The sequence below is a fragment of the Cornus florida genome, unplaced genomic scaffold (genome assembly GCF_030987335.1).
Source record: "Cornus florida cultivar Cherokee Brave unplaced genomic scaffold, ASM3098733v1 CherokeeBrave_3.0.0_Hap2_Chr01, whole genome shotgun sequence".
NCBI classification, from domain to species: domain Eukaryota; kingdom Viridiplantae; phylum Streptophyta; class Magnoliopsida; order Cornales; family Cornaceae; genus Cornus; species Cornus florida.
In genome coordinates, this window is record NW_026775571.1 from 49,251,928 (window position 1) to 49,279,783 (window position 27,856).

The 27,856-nt window shown below is 39.0% G+C and overlaps 1 protein-coding gene across 3 annotated transcripts; it reads right to left on the reverse strand.

Annotated features, from left to right (window-relative positions):
• On the reverse strand, window positions 1–27,479 carry LOC132296292 (F-box/kelch-repeat protein At3g06240-like). 3 transcript variants are annotated; one of them, XM_059794516.1, is made up of 6 exons: window positions 26,083–27,479; window positions 24,744–24,789; window positions 2,761–2,886; window positions 2,051–2,363; window positions 941–1,070; window positions 1–237 (listed from the first exon to the last, which is right to left on the reverse strand). In XM_059794516.1, the coding sequence occupies exons 1-5, from the start codon at window positions 27,252–27,254 to the stop codon at window positions 1,063–1,065; spliced, it is 1,665 nt and encodes a 554-aa protein (XP_059650499.1). In that variant the 5' UTR covers window positions 27,255–27,479; the 3' UTR covers window positions 1–237; window positions 941–1,062. The 3 variants fall into 3 exon arrangements, with proteins under 3 accessions (XP_059650499.1, XP_059650488.1, XP_059650493.1); XM_059794505.1 differs by having other exon boundaries at window positions 941–1,532; XM_059794510.1 differs by lacking the exons at window positions 1–237; window positions 941–1,070 and adding an exon at window positions 1,650–1,952.
• Window positions 27,480–27,856: the final 377 nt, after the last annotated feature.

Genomic DNA, 27,856 nt, shown 5'->3' on the forward strand with positions numbered 1-27,856 from the left:
TACAGGAGACCGAAAAATATTAAAAAATTGCAGCGTTTTCCAAACATGTACATAAACGTTCACACATATACAATGAACATCTACAAAGTGCAAAACATTCTACCTATAAATCATCAGTACGAAATGATTTTGATTTAAAGAGGAGAGAATGGCAGTAGGAAAGTTCAGCACCATAGAACTCCACGCAGAGTCGCAATTGCAAAAACGTCCAATCAATGAAAGAGCAAGCTCAATAACCTGCAAATCAGTACATAAAATCAGATCAACTTTCTTAACATCAATCCAAAACTCCGTTTGGTCATTGAGAAAACATGAAGAAATAGAAGAAACCAAAAGTTTCCCTCTTCAATGGCCAAATCAAAGATTTAAATTTTAGAGAACCTCGGTGGTAGGTAATTTTATCAAACAGTCGTTAATACGAGTTCCTAATTTCTTATCAAACTCGACAAAAACCAATCTTATCCGCGCCAGACCCTGCATTTTAGAGGATTAATATCAGACTCGACAAGCTGAAATGCTTTTAATACCTCTTTTTAGCTCTTCACAATGCTGTCGACAAAGTAAACCCATTCAAGACAATTATAACAATCATTCCTTAAACTAATCAGATTCTACAAACATGTAGCAAGCTTATTGTTTAAAAGGTATAATTGTAACACTATTCCTGTACTAAATGACACTACGCTCTTGCACATCAATCTCAATAAATATTGAACCGTATGTATTGGGAATCCATGGAAATTTGGAACTCAAAAATACACCAGAGGATCACATTTTGGGCCTAGAAACCTAAAGCTTGGAGGTAAAATGAGTTAAAAAAGAAGATTTCTCCAAGTATGGAGGGCATAATGAGTTACACAACCAGGATTTACTAAAAATTGAATAAATAAATAAATAAAATAAAAAGAAGCATTTCAAATTGAAGATTATGCAAATATACCTCCAGGAATTTTGCCAAAACCGTACCACTTGGTTGCACTTACAGCTGCATCATAATCAAATGGGCGCCGGAGCTTTATCAAAGAAAACCTTATACAGCTAGGCTACTGGTCCACAGAGTGCTTATACAACTGCAAATAATCAGGGAAAAGAGTCGCATAGAATCTATATTACAATTGGAGATTGTAAGAATGTGTAGCGCCTGCCTTAACCTATACCCCATACAGCCGCCAGAAAATCTCATATATAGCCTATCTCTTTCTATATACTAGCAACGGGGGGAAAAGGGATGTTCATTCCGCTGTCAAAGCAGCTAGGGCTACGCCATTGAAGGCAGCGACAACTGGCTTTTCTCTTGAGTACGTCTCAGAATACTAGCTTGCACCTTGTTTAACTTGCAATTAGCAGCAGGGAGTTATCGATGAAGTTGTGACGAACTTCTGGGTCAACCAGTCACCCGATAGTATAACAGATACTTAGAATAAACATGTCTGTACCAGTTGCTGCTTGGGCACCGGCACATTCAGATACTTCTTGACATGTGTTCAACACAATATGAAATGCAATCATATTATGCGAGTACGAGCTGGAACCTGAACCATATTTAAAACGGCAACAATAACTCTTGGGACATATTGGAGTTTGCAGGATGCAAATATCTAAGCAGGTTAATGCTAGCATTAAAGTGAAAAGGTCAAGGTGGGCGGAACTTTGATGAAAAAGTAAACAGTTCAAGGGAACTTTCAAAGCTTTACTGGCAACATTTTTCAGATCTTCTCAAGCATAGTGTCTCCATTAGCAAAAAGTAAAAAAACTGGAAACAAATCAAGTTGACAATATACACACACACACACATATATAGCAAATGCCAAACTGTATACAGCTGGGACCAACGAGTTTCTAATCAATAAAGGGCTAACACCAAGGCTTAGCATTAAAACTCATCCTTCTTTAACACAAGCATCATGAAGCAAAATTCTTTTCTCATCACAGAGCTTACCCCGAAGGTCCAGCTGCAGATAAATGAATATTATATTTTCAGACCTTAAATTAGAAATACAAATGGCACCATAGGATATATATCACGACAATGGCAAAATTAATTACTTACTGATTTTGATATACTTGCTAGGCCAGGCAATTGAATCTCCATTAGCATGTCCAAGCAAAAAGTAAGAAGGATGAGGCCTATACAATGGCACTTCGGGTTCAAATATGTAATTGACCAACACTTTCCAACATTCGGAGCTGAGAGCAGCACCATTTACAAGTAAAGTAGGATCCAAGGAAACAACTTCACCGGTAGCAACAACTAATCCCGTCCCGTCATAATACAATAATTCACAATTTACCCCTTCAAAATTTTCAGTAGATGGGACACTTGGTGAACCATTGGGACAGGATTGGTTGTTAGCATTCTGTGCCTATCATGGAAAAAAGAAAGAAAACAGTAAAATAGGATAATTAAAAGTAATTGAAAACAATAAGCATCAGTTGACATGCATTGGCTTCGATTTCAGCATTGGGTTTTGAGAAGTTGTGGCTGACTAGTTAAATGCTATGAAGTGTTTATCAGTCACACCAAATAAATTGTGTATATGAAGCATCTATTACCTTTACTATTCTATGAGTTGCATCAACTTCAGCTTTTGCCAATCTACGTGAGTAATTAACAGACTAGACATTAAATGGAATGTTTAGACATTTGTTTCATCCTTTCCAAAGCTAATTCTAATTCAATTTGATAGGCAGTGAAATTTTACAGAGGAATCAAAGCATTCTCTTTAAAAAGTATGACAAAGCATTCTTATTATCACTTACCCACGACGATTGGATCTGTTGCATTTGTTCCCTAATTTGTTCCCTGATTTGCTCCATTTCAAGCCCCATTTTTTCACTCATTTGCTCCATTTGCTCAATCTCCCTTTCATATCTTTGGTAATGTTCCTGCACAATAGATTTTTGAAATTTGCAATAAAAAATACATAGGATTTCACATGATGTTGCTAAAATGAGAGTGTTGAAATTCAATTTTCTGTGAATATGAAATAAAGGATTAAAAGGCGGCTTGAAATTCACTTTTTCAGCAGCCTACTCCACAATGTGAACATGGGCATTTCATTTTATATAGGTCATGCAACAAGCATTCAGGAATGTAAAATTGATTCCTAACATGCAAATGAATGGACTAGTCCACATAAACGAGCTTCTCGTGCAACACGAATGTAACGTGTGCCATAATGCCAAAGAAAGACGGTTGAAAGAACCTTTCAAACATGCACAAAGATCCGACAATTTCATTTTCAAATCTTTTCCAACTGAGTCCTATTAATCACCCTTTGGCATATTTCATAAAAATACGCGCATAGGAGAAATATAGCAATCCTCAGACCCCTTGGTAGTATCCCAAGTAAAGCTACAAGCAGGGACAGAGCGGGGAGTTCATTTAAGGGGAGTAGAAAAAGGAGCTTGGTCAACATTGTTCTCTACGTACCCTCTCGCTATTCCGATGATTCCCCGTTGCACCTATTCTCTGCAACCGTCGGTTTAGATCCATATCAGGTCACCTTGCTTAAATTCCCAGATTGTAGCATAGGCCTAGGAGATGCCACTCACGGTGTAGGTTCCGTAGCACGTCATGAGCACCAGACTAAGGGGCAGTTGAGCGAACCACTCTGCTTTACTACAACATAAGGAGAAAAGGGAGAAGTTTGTGAAGGTGGCTTCGTTATCCACACTTCCGGTCGGATGAATGGAGAAATACTTTAATGCTCCTGTTATATTGATGACATGGTATCACCAACTAATTAAATGTTGACATGTAGTGATAGGACCTACTAAATAAATGCATTTTTCCTTATGTGACAAGACTAATTAGTTGATAACACCAATGAAATGGTATCATGGGTGCGGGAAAGTCTTTCTCAAATGAATGGAGGACCAACCGACCGAGGTTTTCACTGGCATTGGTGGGTTTTGGAATGCATGTAACGATGCATCTTCGGTAATAGTTCACGAGCCTGAAAAATGACCTTAGCTCACTCACCTTGGTAAGTGTTTGCCACTCCTCGATGCCTCTGATGCCCACCCAATGCCCTAAGAATAGGATCTTCGTCTGTCCAAAGGAGCATTCTCTTTATTTACATAGAGGTGATTCTTCCATAATACCTTAAAAACGGTCTGGAGGTGGCTAACGTGGTCGTTTAACGAATGGCTTTGCCAGGTTCTAGGGGGCTACTCTTTGTTTTGTTGATCGAGCCTCTCTCCGTCATTCCACTCTTCCAGCCCCCCCAATAGTTTGATCAGAGGCATCCGTTTCTACCTTGAACGATTTATCAAATAAGGAAATTTTAGCACTAGTTCACTCGCTATTGCTCTCTTTAGCTTCTCAAATGGCGAGAACTATGAAAGATGGCCCTCACATACTCGTGAATGGGGCCTGCTTTAGGCTCATCAACATGGCAGACCGCAGACCACAACCGAGCAGGCTGCGGGAACCCTCCATTCCGCCTTAAACTCTAGCTCTTGGGATATATGACATTCTTGATCCTGAATACCTTTTTTAGCACCGATGAGGTGAGATACGGGACATTCCAAGTACCATACTGCTTTGTCATAGGCTCTTCTATGTCATTTTTCTTGCTTTAATCCGTCCCACCATTCCTGACTCTCACTTCAAAGCCCTTTCCCATTCCCTTGTACAGACATTACAAGGCAGTTTTCATTATGTTGTTCTTTGCAGTGTGTCTACGGAGGTTTGGAGTGAGTTAAGCCAATGCGTACAAATAGTCAGACTAGGCTCATCCTTTTATGATGAGGTCAGTGCACCATCGACTTAGTCAAGCCTTTCATTTAAGGCCATGGTGTTCCATTTTCAAGGATAGTCGGACACCACAACCGGGCATTATCCCTTACCAACCAACTCCCGTCTGAACTAGCTTAGGCTTGACTAGCCAAGCAGATGAACGACCAACATTCCTTCACATCCCACATTTTGATTTGTATGAGTATTTCACATTTACAATGAAATATAGGAGGATTGACCCGCTTTTTATTATTCCACTCAAAATGATGCTGCCTGATCCACTAATTCATGGGAAGAGACTGAACTCTGGTATTTCAAAAATGCTTCAGAAGGTATCTTTGAAGTAGATGGCAATGGAGGACGACCCCAACACTCGTATCAGTATTTTGAACGAAACACTCAGTTTCCATTTCGGTTGTTCCCATCCACTCTGGGCATAGCATTACTAGCTGTACCTCTTGAGCAGCTTTCGGCCTTAGGTCCTTGGCTGGTAAACGACGCTTAAGCGGGATCTCGGTGCTTTCTCTTGAAAGAATAGAAGGTGAATTCAAGTTGTTATTCACTCACTTCTTTATAAAAATCTTCCACCCAAGCCCAACCATTTTATTAAATAAAATGTAAGCACTGTGATTTTGCTATTTTGTTTTGGTCTACCAACAGCTAGAACTCTTTCAAAGTCGATATAAAGGCGGCCTCTGACACTATTAACTGGAACTATAACATAGCTTGCCTCCATGCCCTAAATTTTCCTCAAAACTTGATTGGATCCATATGCACATTTTCCTCAAAACTTGATTGGATCTATATGTGCATATCTACTCCTGCATTTTCTGTTGCTACTAATGGTGAGCTGTGTGGCTTCTTTCAGGGTAAAAGAGGGATGAGACAAGGGGATCCCCTTTTTCCCTACTACTTATGTGTCCTTTGTATGGAAGGTCTTTATAATAATAATAAAAAGATATAAATAATAGAAAGATATAAATCAAAAGATTCGCTGACTTTTAACCAGTTGCTCTACTTTGTCAACGTTACTAAGGATATAGGTTCGCCTACCCTAATGAGTTGAAGGCCATATCAACAGTGTTGGGCTAAGGCTCTCTAACCAATCTTAACTTTGTGATTTGAATAATTAAAATATATTAATTTACTATTTAACTATTTACTTGAGTGTAGTGTATTTCAGATAAACACATAAGACTCGGGTACAAAAGAAGGATCAATTTGCTCTTCCCATCAATCAAGGAACTCAACCTACAATCAGGGTTCAAGACTTGCACAGTTGAGTTGATCCATGGAATCGAAGCTAGCTCAGACTCTCTCCTTAAAATCCAAGGTCTTGGATATCCAAAGAATGAAGCCAGAGCTGCTCATATCCAGAGAGTGAAGCCAGAGCTACTCAAGTAGGGGCCTTGGTACCGCTAGGCCACAGGCCTGTTGGTTTGTGCTAATTTTGACTTAGTTAAAGTTCTTAAGTTAGCATCTTCCCATTTTACCTTAGGATTAAATATTGGAAGTAGTCTTGTACATTCCAGTAAATAGGCTCACTTGGGTATAGGACGCCTTATGAGATTAACACATCTCTGCACATCATCTGATGCTTGCATAATGACGTGTCTTGATGAGTATATATTTGTCCTCACTAATCCTCATCACCGTACCATATACCCACGCCTAGAGAATAGCTTCCTAAGTAAATCTCATCAGATTTAGCTTCTGAGAGAAGATTTGATCTTAATTCTCCCGAATCAGATCTCAATGGTAGTTCTGTAAATCCATTACCACCTCACCAAGATAGCCTTAGCTGTCAACCCACTTGTCCGCTCCTGCATTAAATGCCGCCGAAAGGACTGACACCCACTTGAGCTGAAATGATTGCTCAAACAGTTCTTTTATTTGAATTGGTTTGAACTAGTTCGAATTATTTTTAATCTGCTTGACATCATCAGTGAATTTGAAAAAGAGTCAGACGCTGTGACTAACACTTGTCCTCAAGACGCACTCCAAAGACATCTTGCACTTGTGTCCCTTTTTAAAAACTGATTTTTATATCCAAACACACCTCAACCTGTTCAAACGGCAACAATTCAAAGGGGCTATAAATACCCTTCTTCCTCAACATAATAGCTTGAGAATTACTATACTGATCTATATTTTTACACATTGTGAATTTCAAGTGAATCTTGAGTACATAAACCAGGACTCAAGTGAGTTGAGTGTTTTAAGTGTTTTTTAATACGGCATCTTTAATACTTATGAGTTGTGAGTCATTTCAAGCACGCCTTTTTAAGTGTTCTTGTGAGTTGAGTGTGAGTGAAATTGGGTACAATAACCAGTACTGATGTGATACAGAGTGTGAGTGAAATCTATTGACTATAAGATATAATAAATTCAAGAGTAATTGATAAAAAAAGAAGTCATCATCCTTCCACCACATGCATAAACTGACTAATCACACTAACAGCGTAGGCAATATGCGGGCACGTGAGAGATAAGTAAATCAGTCTCCCAACCAATCACTGAAATCTTCCCACATCATCTAATGGGTCTCCATCTACATCATTAAGCCTATGGTTCTACTTAATGGGAACATCAATAGGTTTGGCTCCAAGCCTGCCTGTTTCAGCCAACAAATCTAACACATACTTCCATTGAGAAATGAACACTCCTTTCTTCGATCTGCACACCTCGATGCCAAGAAAGTATCTCAATGATCCGAGGTCTTTAACCTTGAACTCTATCCCCAAGAATGATTTCATTCGACGAATCTCTTCTGGATCATTTTTAGTGATAACAATATCATCAACATATACAATAAGGGCAATGGTGCAGCCCTGGTGCTTCTTGATGAAGAGAGTATGATATGCCTGACTCTGTGTGTACCCTACTCTTTTCACAGCAGTGTTGAACCTCTCAAACCAAACACATGGCGACTGCTTTAACCCATACAAGGCTTTTTTAGCTTGCACACTAAATTATGACCATTGGCAAGCTTAAACCCTGGTGGCATAGTCATATACTCCTCTTCCTCCAAGTCACCATGAAGGAAAGCATTCTTTACATCTAGCTGATATAAGGGCCAATCCAAATTAGCTGCCAAAGAAAGAAGAACACATATAGAGTTCATCTTGGCAACTGGAGCAAATGTTTCCAGATAATCAATTCCATAGGTCTGAGTGAAGCCCTTTGCAACTAACCGAGCTTTATATCTCTCAATTGTTCCGAATGCATGATACTTTATTGTGTAGACCCATTTACAGCCTACTGGTTTCTTATCCCTAGGTAATGGAACAATATCCCAAGTACCATTCTTCTCAAGGGCCTTCATTTCTTCAAGCATGGCCTTCTTCAATGGAGTTTGACTGAGAGCATCTAAAACACTTGAAGGAACAGATATAGAGAGAGGAGATACACGAAGTGAAAGCACGATATGTTGGAGATAAGGCATCATAGGATACAAACTGAGATATAGGATGTTTTGTAAAACTACGAACACCCTTACGATAGGCAATAGGGACATCAAGATCAACATGAATGCTATTGGGAAAAGAATCAGAAGTATCAGTGTCAACTAAGGAATTACCTGGATCGAGGGAGACTTCTTGGTCCTAGGGTGAGTCAATGACTTGTTTTGCCCTTCTAGTGTAGACAATTGGTTGCTTTCCCTGTTGTAAATCATTAGTTTTAGGACGACTAGACATAGGCACCTTAGTAAGAAGCTCCCCTGAAAGGGAACAGGCAAAGGAAGGGGGCATTCCCTCTGAATGGACAATGGATTCTTTACCTATATAGTAGTCTCCCCCTGTAGAGAACCCCGAGCAGTGGAAAAAAAAGGAACAGACTCAAAGAAACAAAGCGACAACGAATGGTAGGGTTATAACACCGATACCCTTTCTGAGTGGTGGAGTATCCAAGGAAGACACATCGGATTGGCTTAGGGTCATTTTGTCCTTGCAATGATGAATGTGAACATAACAAACACAACCAAACACTTTCGGAGGGACAGTAAACAAGGCAGTGTGATGGTGTAAGACAAAGAAGGGGGATTGATAGCCAAGAACCTTAGAAGGCATCTGATTGATAAGGTACTCCCATCATCACAATAACTTTTAGGCACTCCCATCCCAATTAGAAGAGAATGGGTCACCTCCGTAATATGGCGGTGTTTTCTTTCAGCTACATCGTTCTGTTGTGGTGTATCGACACGAGAGGTTTGATGGACAATCCCGTTATCAGCAAAAAAGGAGGCAAGCTCACCATACATAAACTCTTTTCCATTATCAGATCGAAGGATTTTGAGGGGACAACCAAACTGAGTACATACCATCCTATGAAAGGTTTTAAAAATGGAAAGAACTTCATCTTTGGTTTTCAAAAGATAAAGCCAAGTATATTGACTAAAGTCATCAACAAACACAACAAAGTAATGAAAACCAAGTAACGTAGTAGATTCAGGACCCCACACATCAGAATGAACAAGCTGCAAAGGAACTGTACTTTTATTAATACTAGTAGGATAAGAAACATGACATTGTTTTGCAAGAACGCATGTTTCACAATTTAACTCAAAAGATTCAACAGAAGCAAACTAAGGAAGCATATGCTTCAAAACAGGATGCTTAAGGTCACCCATTATATCAGCCAAGTTGTTTGCATCATCACTTATATCAGCAAAACCCATTTTGTTGATCTAAGTGATAATGTAAACAACTTGGCTGATGTAATGGGTTACCTCAATTAAGCCATAATATTCAACAAATCTCCACCTTGGCGAAAACTATGTACATCACCCCCAAGTGAAGTATTTCCAACATGATCTTGCACTGCCTCCAAATACGCCCAAAGGCGCTCAAACTCGCAGGATGTTAATCAAGTCTAAGCAATGCTCAAACTTGACCTTCGTTACAACCTTTGTCAACATATCTGCGGGATTATCCTCAGTTCCAATCTTCTGAAGAAGAATATCGCCTTCATCAAAAATCTCACGAACAAAATGGAAACAAACATCGATGTGTTTCGTACGTGAATGATGAATATGGTTCTTTGCCAAATAGATAGCACTTTGACTGTCGCAATAGACATCAATATGCTCCTGAATAATCCCCAAGTCCTCAATCAACCCATGTAGCCATAAAGCTTCCTTAATGGCCTCTGTCACTGCTATGTACTCTGCCTCTGTAGTAGACAAAGCAACTGTAGGCTGTAATGTCAACCTCCAACTCACCGGTCCTCTAGCAAGTGTGAACACATAACCTGTAGTTAACCGACGTTTATCCAAATCACCAACGTAGTTCGAATCCACATATCTAACCAAATGCTGACCAAGTCTATCATCCCGCTCAAACTTCAAACCAACATCCACAGTACCTTGGATATACCGTAGAATCCACTTCACTGCTTGCCAATGACCTTTTCCTAGGTCATGCATATACCTGCTCACCATACTAATGGCTTGTGAAATGTCGGGTCTTGTACACACCATTGCATACATCAAACTTCCAACTGCGCTTGCATACGGAACATGAGCCATATGCGCATGCTCTTCATCTATGCTTGGAGATAATGAAGCATTAAGTATTCGAGTCCATGCCAAACCGATGTAGCACCTTCTTCAAATATTGCTTCTGAGACAAACAAACAGTGCCCTTCATTCTATCTCTGCTAATTAACATTCCAAGTATCTTCTTAGCTTCACCAAGATCCTTTATCTCAAACTCAGTACTCAACTAAATCTCCAACTTATCAATTTCAACTTGCCCTTAGATGCAATCAGCATATCATCAATATATAAGAGCAAATATACAAAGGATCCATCACGAAGCTTACGAAAATACACACAGTGATCAAAATGGCTTCTTGTGTACTGATGCCCTTTCATGAACTGATCAAATCACTTATACCACTGCCTTGGACTTTGGTTCAACTCATACAGCGACTTCCTCAGTTTGCAAACCCAATTTTCCTTACCAGCAACCTTGAATATGTCTGGCTTAGATATATAGATCTCCTCCACCAAATCTCCGTGTAAGAAAGCAGTTTTGACGTCAAGTTAAGCTAACTCGAGATCAAGCTGTACAACCAAAGCTAGCAAAATACGAATGGAAGAGTGCTTCACAACAAGTGAAAATACCTCATTATAGTCAATCCCTTCCTTTTGCGCGTAGCCTTTTGCCACCAATCTAGCCTTGAATCTCACACTGTCTTGCCCTGAATAGCTTTCCTTTTTGGTGTATACCCACTTGCACCCAATCACCTTCTTCTCCTTTTGGAAGCTGGACCAACTCCCAAGTCTGATTCATATAAAGAGATTGCATCTCCTTGTCCATTGCTTTCTTACAATCTACACTTTCTGAACTTTTGACAGCTTCTCTATAGGTAGATGGAATGTCATCATCAACTATGGGTAGTGCGTATGCCACCACATCAATAAACCGTGCAGGTTTCTTTATTTCTCTTCTTGATCTATCAAATACAATAGAATATGGTTGCTGTGGAGACTCTTGGGTAGGAGCCTCCTCCTCACCTGTACCTGTTTCCTCATCAACTGAGCTACTGACAGGTCTAGCTGGAACAATTGGAGCCTCAAGCTCCACCTGCTGCGAAACTTCTTCGGTTTTATTCTCTGTAAGAGAACTTTTCAGCATAGAAGACACATCGAATGTAACATCCCTGCTATTAATGATTTTCTTCAACTCGGGGCACCAAAGTCTATACCCCTTTACACCTTCACTATAGCCCAAGAATATAGCTTTCTTGGCTCTAGGATCCAACTTACTCTCTAACATGAAAGTAAGTAGTACAACTAAATATTCGCAGAAAATCATAATCTGTAGTAGGTTTCTAGGCCATACCTCCATGGGCGTTTTGCCCTCATTCGCAGCTGTAGGCAACCTGTTAATGAGATGGCATACGAATGTCACAGCCTCAGCCCAAAACACTTTGCCCAATCCAGCATTGGACAACATACATCTAACCTTTTCTAACAAGGTTCGATTCATGCGTTTTGCCACCCGATTCTGTTGCGGCGTGTCTTTGACTATAAAGTGTCGAATAATACCCTCGTCCTGGCATACTTGCAAGAATGGGTCCGATGTGTATTCACCACCATTATCAGATTTAAGTCTTTTGATTTTTTTGCCAATCTGGATCTCCATAATCTTCTTCCATTTCAAGAACACTTTTAAGAGTTCATTTTTATGTTTCATGGTGTACACTCATACTAGTCTAGAGAAGTCATCAACAAATGAGACAAACCAATGCTTACCTCCCAAAGATGCAACTTTGGTAGGTCCCCAAACATCTTTGTGAACATAGTCAAGTATTCCCTTCGTGCGGTGTACTGTTGTGCCAAACTTGACTCTTGTCTGCTTGCTTAGAACACAATGTTTACAAAATCCAAGCTTGTAGGTTTTGACACCTTTCAATAAACCCTACTTCACTAGTCCCTGCAAAGCCTTCTTACCTGCATATCCCAAGCGTGCATACCACAATATGGTAGCATCTGATACATCTACCTCTGAACTGTCTACAACAACTGTTGTGCCTGTAACTGTATTTCCAAGGAGAACATACAAGTTACTCTTCTTCATACCCTTCATCACAACTAGACCTCCATAGGTAACCTTTAGACCATCGCCTTTCAGCGTGATCTCATAGCCTTTTGCTGCCAATGATCCAAGTGAGACGAGATTTTTCTTCAAATCCGGTACATACCGGACATCTTCGAGAACTCTGACTGTTCCATTGTGCAACTTCAAACGGACCTTTCCTATCCTCCTTGTTTGACAGACATAATCATTGCCCATGAAAATAGCTCCACCGTCCAGCTCTTGAAAACTGGAGAACCACTCCCGGTTGGGACACATGTGATAGGAACAACCCGAATCCAAGATCCATTCATGAGAACTAGATCCAATTGATACAGTCAAAGCAAACTCTGCAGCTTCATTGTCACCGGTAACAATGTTGGCGGCAATCTTCTTGTCATCCCTGTTTTTCAACTTAGGACAATCCTTCTTCCAATGCCCTTTATTGTGACAAAAGGCACATTCATCTTTGGCAAGATTTTTCCTGCCCGAAGTTGATGCTCCACTTGATCTGGATTGAGATCTTCCACGGCTACCAGACTTTTTCTGATCTATTCTACCACATATTGTTAGAGCTTCAGCTGTTGAGTCTCTATTAACCTCCTTATCCTTCTTGCGAAGCTCATTATTCATGAGGGTATTAAAGACAGTAACATATTTAATTTCTTCTTTTCCATACAGTAGTGTGGTAATCAAATGTTCATACGAATCAGGCAGAGAGTTCAACAATAATAATGCTTTATCTTCATCATCAATTTTAACATCCAAATTTTGCAAATCAGCAAGAATTTTGTTAAAATTATCCAGATGCTTGGACATAGACAAACCGGAAGAGCTTCTTCTTCAAATAGAGTCGATTTTCAATGCTCTTTGTCATATACTTCTCTTCCAGTTGCGTCTAAAGCTTGTTGGCTGAAATTTTGTGCATGAAAAGATATTTCTGATCCTTCCCGAGATAAAGCCGAATTTGACCACAAGCCTTGCAATTAATCTTTTTCCAATCTTCTTCCTTCATTTCTTCTAGTTTCTCCTTCCCCAAAGCAGTGTCTAACTCTTGTTGAATCTAAACATCCAAAACTTCGCAGTACCACACATTGAAGTTGTTGCGCCCGTCAAATTTTTCAATATCAAATTTTGCGGTTGCCATCTTCTTTTTCAACGATCACGATCACCCAAAAGAACTTTTGATGAGAGAAAAAAAATCTCCCAAAAGGAACCCCGGTGAATAGTACTGTACATGAATAGTACTATACACGAATAGTACCGTATGTGAACAGTACCCGAACAGAATACGAACCGTGGTGCTCTGATAACAATTTGTTATGCGGAAGCGTGGGCCTAACAAATAACTAATGGTGGTTGTGATCACACACACAAGAAAAATGCACTCACAAAATAATAAATAGGAGAAAACACACACACAAAAGGAAAATAAGGATTTACATGGTTCGGCAATGTGCCTGCGTCCACGGGAGCTCACGGAAGCGTGGGCCCAACAAATAACTAATGGTGGTTGTGACAACACGCACAAGAAAAATGTACTCACAAAATAATAAATAGGAGAAAACACACACATAAAAGGAAAACAAAGATTGACGTGATCCGGCAATGTGCCTACGTCCACGGGAGCTTAAGATCAATGTACTAATATCAAAACCCAAAGGGTTACAAAAGGCTCACAAAAGAGAAAATTATACAATATTTTCTCTCCTCTCTGATTTCTCACTCAAGCTAAAGCTCTTGGCTTTGCTTTCTTTCTGATGCTTGGATGATTGAGCTTATGAGATACAAGGGTTATTTATAGCCAACATTCTGCCCTTTGCAAACATATGCAATGACATATGATACCAATTTGTTATGCGGAAGCGTGGGCCTAACAAATAACTAATGGTGGTTGTGATCACACACACAAGAATTCACTCACAAAATAATAAATAGGAGAGAGCACACACACAAAAGGAAGACAAGGATTTAGATGGTTCGGCAATGTGTCTACGTCCACGGGAGCTCAAGATCAATATACTATATCAAAACCAAAACGGTTACAAAAAGCTCACAAAAGAGAAAATTATACAATATTTTCTCCTCTCTTTGATTTCTCACTCAAGCTAAAGCTCTTGGCTTTGCTCTCTTTCTGATGCTTTAAACCCATAGAATGAAGGACTATTTATAACCAAAAAATTTAGCACAAAACGTATGCAATGACATAATTTTGAGCCAAAATGTCAAAAATAACAACCATGTGGGGCCCACCCACATAACCATTCTAATTTTGCCACTCCAATTTGTCAACAATCTCCACCTTGGCAAAAAATTCTATACATCTTTCCAAAATGAAGTCTTCCAAACAAACATGATCTTGAACTGCCTCCAAATGCACCCAAAGGCACTTAAACTCGCAAGATGTTAATCAAGTCTAAGCAATGCTCAAACTTGACCTTCGTTACAACCTTTGTCAGCATATCTGCGGGATTATCCGCAGTTCTAATCTTCTGAAGGAGAATATCGCCTTCATCCAAAATCTCACGAACAAAATGGAAATGGACATCGATGTGTTTCGTACGTGAATGATGAACCTGGTTTTTTGCCAAATAGATAGCACTTTGACTGTCGCAATAGACATCAATATGCTCCTAAATAATCCCCAAGTCCTCAATCAACCCATGTAGCCATATGGCTTCCTTAATGGCCTGTGTCACTGCCATGTACTCTACCTCTGTAGTAGACAAAGCAGCTGTAGGCTGTAATGTCGACCTTCAACTCACCGGCCCTCTAGCAAGTGTGAACACATAACCTGTAGTTGACCAACGTTTAATAAAATCACCAGCGTAGTCCGAATCCACATATCCAACCAAATGCTGACCAAGTCTATCATCCCGCTCAAACTTCAAACCAACATCCACAGTACCATGGATGTACTGTAGAATCCATTTCACTGCCTGCCAATGACCTTTTCCTCGGTCATGCATATACCTGCTCACTATACTAACGGCCTGTGAAATGTCAGGTCTCGCACACACCATTGCATACATCAAGCTTCCAACTGCACTTGCATACGGAACATGAGCCATGTGCGCACGCTATTCATCTGTGTTAGAGATAATGAAGCATTAATCTTGAAATGAGGGGCCAAAGGGGTACTTACAGGTTTAGTATTCGAGTCCATACCAAACCAATGTAGCACCTTCTTCAAATATTACTTCTGAGACAAACAAACAGTGCCCTTCATTCTATCTCTGCTAATCTCCATCCCAAGTATCTTCTTAGCTTCACCAAGATCCTTCATTTCAAACTCAGTACTCAACTGAATCTTCAACTTATCAATTTCAACTTTGCTCTTAGATGCAATCAACATATCATCAACATATAAGAGCAAATATACAAATGATCAATCACGAAGATTACGAAAATACACACAATGATCAAAATGGCTTCTTGTGTACTGCCCTTTCATGAACTGATCAAATCGCTTATAACACTGCCTTGGACTTTGTTTCAACCCATACAGCGACTTATTCAATTTGCAAACCTAATTTTCCTTTTCAACAACCTTGAATCCAATTGGTTGAGACATATAAATTTTCCTCCTCCAAATCACCATGTAAGAAAGCAGTTTTGAAATCGAGTTGAGCTAACTCGAGATCAAACTATGCAACCAAAGCTAGCAAAATACGAATGGAAGAGTGCTTCACAACAGGTGAAAATACCTCATTATAGTTAATCCCTTCCTTTTGCTTGTAGCCTTTCGCCACCAATCTAGCTTTGAATCACACACTGTCTTGCTCTAAAGAGCCTTCCTTCTTGGTGTATACCCACTTGCACCATATAACCTTCTTTTCCTTTGAAAGCTGGACCAACTCCCAAGTCTGATTCGTAAGAAGAGATTGCATCTCCTCGTCCATTACTTTCTTCCAACTACACTTTCTGAACTTTTGACAGCTTCTCTATAGGATGATGGAATGTCATCATCAACTATGGGTAGTGCGTATGCCACCACATCAATAAACCGTGCAGGTTTCTTTATTTCTCTTCTTGATCTATCAAATACAATAGAATATGGTTGCTGTGGAGACTCTTGGGTAGGAGCCTCCTCCTCACCTGTACCTGTTTCCTCATCAACTGAGCTACTGATAGGTCTAGCTGGAACAATTGGAGCCTCAAGCTCCACCTGCTGCGAAACTTCTTTGGTTTTATTCTCTGTAAGAGAACTTTTCAGCATATAAGACACATCGAATGTAACATCCCTGCTATTAATGATTTTCTTCAACTCGGGGCACCAAAGTTTATACCCCTTTACACCTTCACTATAGCCCAAGAATATAGCTTTCTTGGCTCTAGGATCCAACTTACTCTCTTTAACATGAAAGTAGGCAGTACAACCAAATATTCGCAGAAAATCATAATATGTAGCAAGTTTCCCAGACCATACCTCCATAGGCTTTTTGCCCTCATTCGCAGCTGCAGGCAACCTGTTGATGAGATGACGTGCGTATGTCACAGCCTCAGCCCAAAATGCTTTGCCCAATCCAGCTTTGGACAACATACATCTAACCTTTTCTAATAAGGTTCGATTTATGCGTTCTGCCACCCCATTCTATTGCGGCGTGTCTCTGACTGTAAAGTGTCGAACAATACCCTCGTCCTGGCATACTTGTAAGAATGGGTCCGATGTGTATTCACCGCCATTATCGGATCTAAGTCTTTTGATTTTTCTGCCAGTCTGGGTCTCCATCATCTTCTTCCATTTCAAGAACACTTTTAAGACTTCATTTTTACGTTTCATGGTGTACACTCATACTCGTCTAGAGAAGTCATCAACAAATGAGACAAACCAATGCTTACCTCCCAAAGATGCAACTCTGGTAGATCCCTAAACATCTCTGTGAACTTAGTCAAGTATTCCCTTCGTGCGGTGTACTGCTGTGCCAAACTTGACTTTTGTGTGCTTGCCCAGAACACAATGTTCACAAAATCTAAGCTTACAGGTCTTGGCACCTTTCAATAGACCCTGCTTCACTAGTCCCCGCAAAGCTTTCTCACCTGCATGTCCCAAGCGTGCATGCCACAATCTGGTAGCATCTAACGCATCTACCTCTGAACTGTCTGCAACAGCTGCTGTGCTTGTAACTGTATTTCTAAGGAGAAAATACAAGTTACTCTTCTTCATACCCTTCATCACAACTAGACCTCCATAGGTCACCTTTAGACCATTACCTTTCAGAGTGATCTCATAGCCTTTTGCTGCCAATGATCCAAGTGAGATGAGATTTTTCTTCAAATCCGGTACATACCGGACATCTTGGAGAACTCTAACTCTTCCAGTGTGCAACTTCAAACGGACCTTTCCTATCCCCCTTGTTTGACAGGCATGATCATTGCCCATGAAAACAGCTCCACCGTCCAGCTCCTGAAAACTGGAGAACCACTCCGAGTTGGGACACATGTGATACGAACCCCCCGAATCCAAGATCCATTCATGAAAACTGGATCCAACTGATATAGTCAAAGCAAACTCTGCAGCTTCATCGTCACTGCTAACAATGTTGGCAGCAATCTTCTTATCATCCCTATTTTTCAAATTAGGACAATCCTTCTTCCAATGCCCTTTATTATGATAAAAGGCACATTCATCTTTGGCAAGATTTTTCCTGCCCGAAGTTGATGCTCCTCTTGATCTGGATTGAGATCTTCCACAACTACCAGACTTTTTTTTATTTGTTGTACCACGTACTGTTAGAGCTTCAGCTGTTGAGTTTCTATTTACCTCCTTATCCTTCTTGCGAAGCTCATTATTCATGAGGGTATTAGAGATATCAACATATTTAATTTCTTCTTTTCCATTCAGTAGTGTGGTAATCAAATGTTCATACGAATCAGGCAAAGAGTTCAACAATAGCAATGTTTTATCTTCATCATCAATTTTAACTTCCAAATTTTGCAAATCAACAAGAATTTTGTGAAAATAATCCAGAGGCTTGGACATAGACATACCTTCTTTATAATCAAATCGGAAGAGCTTCTTCTTCAAATAGAGCCGATTTTCAATGCTCTTTGTCGTATACTTCTCTTCCAGTTGCATCCAAAGCTTGTTGGCTGAAATTTTGTGCATGAAAGGATATTTCCGATCCTTCCCGAGATAAAGCCGAATTTGACCACAAGCCTTGCGATTGATCTTTTTCCAATCTTCTTCCTTCATTTCTTCTGGTTTCTCCTTCCCCAGAGCAGTGTCTAACTCTTGTTGAATCAGAACATCCAAAACTTCGCATTGCCATATGCTGAAGTTGTTGTGCCCATCAAATTTTTCAATATCAAATTTTGTGGTTGCCATCTTCTTTTTCAACGATCACAATCACCCAAAAGAACTTCTAATGAGAGGAAAAAAAATCTCCCAAAAGGAACCCCAGTGAATAGTTCTGTACGTGAATGCTTCGAGCATGGTTATGAAGGTCTTTGGGGTTCATTGAGTTGTGTCAAGGACAACAAAAGGTATGCTAGAGGCCTGGCAAGGTGACCCGTTGGTAACCGTATTAGGAAAGCTTGGAGGGTAGCACCTCTTTGTATTTGGTGGGGGTTGTGGCTTGAGCGCAATAGAAGATGTTTTGAAGGCAACGAGTCGTCGGCTTGGGCTATTAAATCGTTTATCCCACATTCTCTCTATTTTTGGGCCCTTGGGATTAATTGTTCCTCAGTGAACAGTTTGTTAGACTTTGTTGACAACTTATTGTTGTAATGGCGTCTATGGCGCCTTTGTTTTTTCTTTGTTAAGGGTTGTTCTCCCTTAGAGCTTATTTGATATATATGCTTTACTTATACAAAAAAAAAAAAATGCAAGCAGGAATAGGTAAATGACTTAGTTTGTTATGCCATCGCATTAACATATCTTTATTGACATTACTATTCCTAACACTAGATTGATTTGCAACATAATAAGAAGTTGGCCTCGCATCCAGCAAATACAAGCCATTGTCCTCACGTCCACTTCGAATCGTCTTCCCTGTGTCCAAGTCCTAAAACACACAGTAAGATGGAAAAAAGGTTTCACTACAATTCAAGCTTTTGTAATGTGGCAGACAGAAAGGAGGTAATTGGTAAACTTTGGGACATGAACAATAGAGGATAAGGTAAGATTAAGAGAAGCAAAAACAGTGCCCTTCCCCGCAATGGAGGTGAAGGTGCCATCAGCCATTCTAACCTTATCCTTACCAGAACATAAACTATAAGAATAAAAATCATATGTCATACCAGTCATGTGATCAGTGGCTCCTGAATCAATAATCCAAGGTGGCCAACCAGATAATGTGGAAACTTGATGTGCCAAATGAGAGGTACCTGTTTGAGCGAAGTTAGAGGTGGAAATAGAAGAATGTTGTGCTAGTCGATGTTGGAGAGCATCAAGTTCAGTCCCGGACAAAGAACTCGATGGTACTGAGGAGGCATGACCAATGGAAGCAGTCTCACGCTCTGCAGTATGTGTCGCAGATAACCCCTTAAATGGACCAGGCCTTGCCTAGCATTCGCATGAGCAGGAGCTGGAGTAAGGCGACTGTGTAGATTCTGGCATGTTTCCCTAGTTTGGCACGTACGCCCATAGTGATCACACCTCAACTTGCTCTTGTCATCCTGCTTCCCTCCTTTTGGAGGATTGGGCTTGTTCCATTGTTGTGTGAGAGCAGACCTCTCAGACAATGGTACTTCTGCCTCAGGATTAGTGTATGCAGGTGCAAACATAGCCTTCATTCTACTCTCCTCGGCCTGGATATACGAAAACACATCTCTAACAGAAGTAGGGGTTGGATACCTGCCTAATACTTGTACCCTCGCATGCTCGTATCTCGGATGCAGAACACCCAAGAACTCATAGATTCAATTCCTTTCTACCATAGCACGAAATGCTTTAACATCAGCTACACACACAGGTATGTAGTCTTAGTAGTGATCTAACTCTTCCCATTTACCACGTACAGTGTGGTAATATGTAGCAAGAGTTTGGTCTTCCTGCTTGAATCTTGAAATCTGTTATTGGAGTTCATACAGTTTTGCAAAATTACCAACCGAGGAATACGTCTCTTCCACAGTCGTCCATAGCTCTTCAGCTGTTTTCACAAATGGAAACCCTTTGTTGATCTGTGGCTACATTGACTGCAACAACCAGACATTTTATCAAATAGTTTCTGGGTATACAATCCTCAGAAACAAAAGCAGCAACAAAATACATAGAGAACCACCTCTCTAACACACAAACTTCAACTAGAAAGATTACCGTCTTCTGAGATGCATAAAAAAACGACCACACAGTCACCACACAAACCCTAGAAAGCAACAAAGTAGACCATACCAAAATCGCGAACGACGAAAAAAAAGTCATTGTTGCACAACCTCGCGAACACAAAAAAAAAAAAAACACTAATCGAGACTACAATAGATAAAAAAAAAAAAAAAACAAGTCGCGGTACGCGTGGATGTGATTAACATTACTTCCTTGCAAACAAATCCCATCTTGGAATCTCTTCAAAACCCTTCAAACCCACTAGTTACACAAACTTGCCCTAGGGTTTCAACTACACACCTAGAGCTTTACAAACCATGCTCTGACATCATGTTGACTTTAAGATATAATCGAATCAAGAGTAAGTGATAAAGAAAAGGAAGAAAAAGAGAAGAAAACGGATGAGAGAAAAAGAGACAGAGATGGGGAAAGAGAGAAAGAATGAAACAATACTTTCATCCTTCCACCACATTCTATTTATAATAACAAGTTTCAGAAATTACATATAAGCCCCAACATTATATAAGTAATAACGAATAAGCCCTTGACAACAAAATCAAGTGCAGAAACCAGCCTAGTGTAGTTGAGTGTGATTGAAACAGAGTACTTAGACCAGTACTCTTCTGTGTGAGAGAATGAGAAATTGGGTAGAGACGAAGGAACTCCAATAGGTGAGCAAGTGATTCACAGAATGCCGATGATTGAGATACGCCACAGTTAGGAACACTTATGATAGTTATTTTTATCCAATCCAGTTTATGGACAAATTCTCTCATCAGATGAATCATGAACCACATATAAACACCCACATGCTTCACTTCATATGGTTCATCGTGCATTTCTAGAGTCGAGCTTTTACTATGATTTACTTCTTCCACGACTCTAGGTTGTGAGCAAATCATGTAAATGTCCATTAAGGGACAATCCTATTGTTACTTCCTCAAACCTTTTGAGAGTTGAAGTCCAGGTGGTTCGCTTGGCAATGGGTTGCTTGTGGAGCATTGAAATGTGTTACTTCTGAACTAGAAAAAAAAAAATGGGTTACTTCTGAGACTTGAAAGAGTAGATGACCCTTGGCAACTTAAAAACAAGGAGGGTTGTGCTCTTGTACCTTGGAAGACCCAAAAAGGAGTGACTTACTCTTCAACTTGCAAAAAGGGGCGTTTTCTTGTCACCCAAAGAGAAGCAGTTAGTGAATCCTCAAGAGGTCCTCTTAAGTCACGAATGTAGGTGACGATGATGGTAACGAACAATGTAAAAACCCAAGGTGTTAGTTGGTTTGCATTTCTTTAACTTTTAACCTCATATGGTATATTAATTGTTTATTAAAGTCATTAAAGTCGTAATGATATTGTCTTTTGAATGTATTGTATATTTTAATTAACATACTTTTTTATGTCATTGTTAGATGATTAATTAATTATGTTTAGGGTTGATCTACTTAATGTTGTAAAGATATATGTTAGCTAATTTATTTATATCTATAATCTCTCATTTATTCTTTAAAAGCAAAACAGAAATAAACATAGTTCTTTAAAATGTTTAATTTAAATCATACACTTACTCAATTAATCATTAAACTCTTTCTAAGATAAGTTAAAAGATAAGTCTTCTATTAAACAAATTAAGAAAGTTATACAAGACGTCTTTACACTGTATACACAAGAATCATAAGTTGATAAGATGTATATTACCTTAAGCAAGATAACCAGGGTCATGAGTTTGTCTAACTCATAACATCCATCCCCTAGAAAGGTCTAGTCATTGTTCTCTTCTAATGATCAGAATAATTGGACTTTAGAGTTATACTAGGATGGTATTAGATGGACCTTCCTAAGGAACATCTTAAATCATTTTATGAAGTGATTAAGTTATATAGGATCCATGGTTGGATCAATCTGAAAAATTTACCATAGTTTGTTCAATGACCCAATTCACCATCACCACAACCTCATACCCCCGCCCCCCTTCCCTCCCCCCCTCTAGGGTCCTTGTTTGGGGAACAAATAGGTCTTCCATCTTGCAAATAAGGCATATCTTGTCTCAAAAAGGATCTTAGAGTGTCTAGGCCTGAGCCGGGGGGGTTTCTTAACACCTTCTTTATTCTTCTCATCGGAACAAGAAAGACATGGATCTATATTCAATATGAAATCAAAGAAGACAAGCCAATAATTCGAACGCGTTTGCCCTGTTTTTTGAGCAAGAATCACAGTTTCTCATATATATGTACATAGAAAGAAAAAGTGTATATATATGTTTCTGGGTGGGGGCCGAGCTAGGGAGCACATGCCCCCCCTGAGCCTACACTGGCTCTGTCTTTGGCTACAGGAAGTAATTGGTGCATTAAAACATGACAATCATGGGATTTTAGGCCACTAATCTTGCATTCATATACTGATACATGTTGCCCAATATTTGAACCATCCATCAGGTAATTTCAACTGTTGTAACCTGCTACACAAAAAATAAAAAATAAAAAAAAAAGGTTGCTTCTCTTTCTTTGATAATGTATGTGGTGTTGGTGGAGAGTAACGTTTCTATCCTGAATCCGTTGTGTGCAAATCTCCCTAATGCAAAGCAACGGGGGAAGAATGTATACAACTTAAATCCCTAGCCAACATCTATACATACTGAGAGCTAAGGTCACCAAATGGATTAAACCCACCAGCCTCAAGGCCAAGCTTTAATTTTCGAGGATCTAATGTAAAACACGGCCACTTTATATATATTGTATCCCATGCAACATAGTCAACTGGATGTTGCATCTTTTTGTCTCACTTTTATGAGTCGAATGCCACAATACTTGTTCAGCCTTTTCAGTTGATCGAAATAATCTCCTAAATCTTGGTATTATTGAAAAGTACCACAACACCTTAGCCAGAATCCCATTTAAAAGCTTCTTAGTATGTGCGGTCATTTTCCACTGTGAAGCACCAAATTTTGAGCATGCAATCATATCCTCATTTTCTTTTCTAAGCAATCTTCAATAACTTCTTTTGTTGCATAGATACCCTCAGAATATTTGTTATTTGGCGAAAGAATATCACGAATAATCTTAAGAAGCTCATCAAATCCAGTGTCTAGCAACTTTGTGCTTACATAAAAGCAACCGTTGCTGACATAATTGTCTACTTCGCGCAATCAGGATATACTTCCATAAGTAGGCTTTGTAGCATCGTTGTCTTCACCATCAAAATATGCATCTCTAAACACCCATACATTTCAGGCATTTCCACACCATCTTAATCGCCTTCATTTTATACATGTGCACTTTGACTCTCTCCATGAAAGACCCATATAGAGTATGCAAATCCATTATGTTTAGCATTCAGTGCTCGTACACTATATTGAAGTGTTGAATATTGTTAATTTAAAAATGTTTACAAGGACGTATAATCTTATCTGGATTCCCTGCATTATCTTGAGCCCAATTGGCAAATCTTCATGCTCCATTTAAATACTCATTTAAATTCTACAATTGAGAACTCAAATTTTCATTATGACAAGTACAATGTCTAAACTTTTGTGCATAAGGTTATTTAGGTTATAATAACATATTAAGAATGTGTATTCAGCCTTTATCCATGGCTCCTTGTTGAGTTATTCAACAATAAGTGACTACTTCCAGTAAAGTGATACACAAACCTAAACTAAGTTCATTGTAAATAAAAATAACGAGTCTGATTATATATCTAGACCGTGACCACTCTACTAATTAAAATTTGGTAGTGATAAAAAGAATCCAATTGAAGAAGTTAGCATTAAATTCAAGTCTATCTTAGAAGTTTATGTAGCACTGCACATTAGCATTTAGAAAAGAACATGCTATGCCACCTCAAAAAGGCAAATTACATGTTAACTATGTAAAAAAAAAAAAAAATTCAAAAATTGCTTGCTTATTTACATAAATATACGAACTACTTCTAACAAAAAATAAAATAAAATAACGCATTAGATGCTTTGAACTAGCATGCACAAAATAGCTTGAAAGGCAAATCATCTATATAACAAGCATTCACAATTTTCATATGTATATACATATATGAACTACTCCTAACAGGAATAGAATAAAAAAGCACATAATAACATCAACAAAATAAAGCTATAAATAAAGTATGTGTGGGTATGTTATTTCAAATATGGAATTTACCTCAAAATGAGAATTGCCTAGATGACTTTCACCGTCTTGAGTGTCACTGATCCAAGAACAAAAGTTGCATTCATAAGGTATTTTAAATAGCGAGAGAAAATGTTATGGCCATATAAAAAATTAAAAAATAAATAAATAACCAAAAAGAAAAAAGAAAAAAAAAAAAGTCTAAAGTCCCACTTTCACTTACCAGTCTTTCTTGATATAATCTTTTGATAGAAAAGAATAATTTATTATGGTTGTGGTCTTAAAATGAAAATTTCTTTTTACTAAGTTGCAACAATTCAAGCAACTCTAAATAGAAGAGAAAAAACAAACCACCATTACCTCCAACATCACCATATGCATCATGAATCCTAACGCCTTCAATCATTGATATCACCATTTGAACAAACATGTTAAATAGACTGGTGTTGTAGTTGATTAGATTTTTTGGATGGTTTCTCTTGGACTGTTCTGATTGACACAGAGCACATCAACTTTATAGGACTCACCAAGAACAGAAATATCCACACATTCTTTTTTTTTTCCTAAATGAAATATCCACACATTCATGCAATTCTTTATATATATTCACTCCGACCATAACTCAAACATATGATCCTCGTTCTCCGTTTGCCGATGGTTTATCCAAAAATTGGTTCAGGGAATGAAGAGCATATTTTGGATGTGACTTTAGGACAACTCATGCATATTTACTCTCTCCGACAACTCATGCATATTCTTATTCTTAATCGTTCTTTGTTTTTTTTTCTCATAAATACAAGTCAGTCAACAACTCATGACTTCAATGAATTCTTTCACCTAGTACTACATCAGCCAGAAAGCCCACTTCTTCTTATGGTTTAATTTGCATGCAAGCAAGCATTGAAGAAGCTACTTTCGAAGGACCATCAGGCATGGAATTCCAAATGATGGGGCTATAATGGAATGAAAAAAATTAGTAATGCATAAATCATATCTTCAATTATTTCAGAATTAAGTAGACGGCATACACAATTCAACCAGAAATGGGCCAAAATGAAACCTGAAGACCAAACTACTGTTTCAATTGAACTTTACTTTTCTCTTTGGAAATGCATCAAAGAACAGTAGCACTCTTACAATGTATGGACCCTCACTACTTACAGAAGAAATCTAAGTTCAACGACATAGAACCCCACTATAGACCTATAAAAATATAATTCAATTTCAAACTAGAAATTGAATCACTCAAGAATAAAGAATGAATACATTGTTTTACGGTTTTTCCGATACTCAAAATTCCATATTATGTTGGCATATATAATACGAGTATATGAAAATTAAACAGAAGAAGATAGAATAGAATCATATTTACCTATCTAGTTGATAACTCTTCAAGTATTCAATCCCATCACAGCGATAGGGTGAGACAAGGCTCTCCACAAAGGTCATCCCTGCTTTAAACATATCTGGAATGCCACACACCACTACATCTCTTAGTGCTTTTTCTTTAGCATTGAATGCAACCAATTTTTCTTCATATATTTCAAACAAAACCTCCCCATCCGCTAATAAACATAAGGGTTCAATCATAAACGTATTATGTCCACAGACACTGGAAATTTTGGTCCAAGACTCGGTCACCCCATACTCCTTCATCACCCAAATATCCGTATGAGATACAAGTATACAGAGACACCCTCTCAAAACCCCCAATTTGCAGTACATCAAATCATAATTAGAATGATTGTTGTCAAGTGAGCTAGGTATCTGCACATCCCGGAATTTCTCATCTGCTAAATCAAAAGCAGCAATCACATAACTGGAAGACCTGAAACTGAACCAATGTAAACACCCATTTACAAGAACCAATGTAGGCGGCGGCGCATCACGAGAATGATAGTGGGGGACATCTTGAATCCTCCTCCAAGAATCAGTTTTCAGTGAATACACACTAAAAATTATACGATTACACCAGGACTCCTCGTCGTCGTCGTCGTCCTCACCATCATCATCACCATCCTCATCATCATCATCATTACCAATATCTTCTCTAAAATCAATTGCCACAACCTTATAATCATTTGCAGATGAATCGTACCCAAGTCCGTACATATGGTAAATTTCCATTGAGTCGAAAAAAAAGGGGGAGTTGGGTATCTTCTCTACCTCTCTAGTTAATGGATTCAACAAAAACTTGATGGTGTATTCGGTGCTAACTAAAACCAAACCGTTGCAAGAACCCAAGATTTGGAACATGTAATGGTCTACAATGGGTCGGAAACCTAAATCAAGCTCCGTTGCCTGTACAGAATCGTTAATGGAGGCTTCAGTGCAGTCGACCGAGTAAAGATGGTCAGAAACGAGAATGAGATTCTCGGGTGTGTTGTTGCTGTTTTGATTGAGGTGTCTTTTGGCGAACTCAGGGTGTGAGATTAGAGAATACCATGCCTTGGATACGCATTTGAATCGACAGAGAGACTTTGCGGGGAGTAGATAGAGTATGGCAACCAGTAGCTCTACGGGGAGGTCGTCGCCGCACGACATTGCACCGCCACGATGCTTTCCGGCCTCTAGACCTTCGTAGGGTACGTTTTTGTAACCTGTTCTTTTGAACACAGACAGGTGCCAACTGAGAAATGATGCTGTTTTTTTGAAAAGAAAAAGCACGTTTGTTAAATTTTTTTTTTTTATTATTATTATTATTTTTTTTTTCTTATGATAAGTGTTCTGGGGTGTCTTACGGGATTGGAACTTGACAAGCCCCTCACAGCTATGCGATACTGTTAGCGTGCACTGGGGGTGCTCAATGATATTTTCATAAATATGGTGAAAAAGTGAAACTTGGAGTTTTGGCTTAGGATTTTTATAAGGGGTATCTTGAGTTCATAAAAGATGGTTGGCGCAGACGGCACTCGTTTTGGATGTCGTGCACTTTGAGACATTTATATGTGGGTACAGATTAGTAAGCTTGGCATGGGTTAGGTTCACAAGATTGGCTCAAATGTTGCTTAAAGCATGAACCACACAAGTCATGACTTATGGTTACAGAAGATGGCTAAGTGGGCTCAGTTGGTTGGGAGAAGTTACTAACACTTCCCACAAGTGTGCATATATTATGGGTAGTGGGGGTGTGTTGAGTAACTTCC

Bases quoted from the DNA above. Each gene is read 5' to 3' on its own strand.
- LOC132296292 (XM_059794505.1), bottom strand. From the start codon at position 27,254: ATGTCGTGCGGCGACGACCTCCCCGTAGAGCTACTGGTTGCCATACTC. The intron at 2,887-24,743 runs GTAAATTCCATA...TCTATTGTGCAG, and splicing joins TAGGCAATTCTCATTTTGAG to GAACATTACCAAAGATATGA. The intron at 2,364-2,760 runs GTAAGTGATAAT...TTTCCATGATAG, and splicing joins AACAGATCCAATCGTCGTGG to GCACAGAATGCTAACAACCA.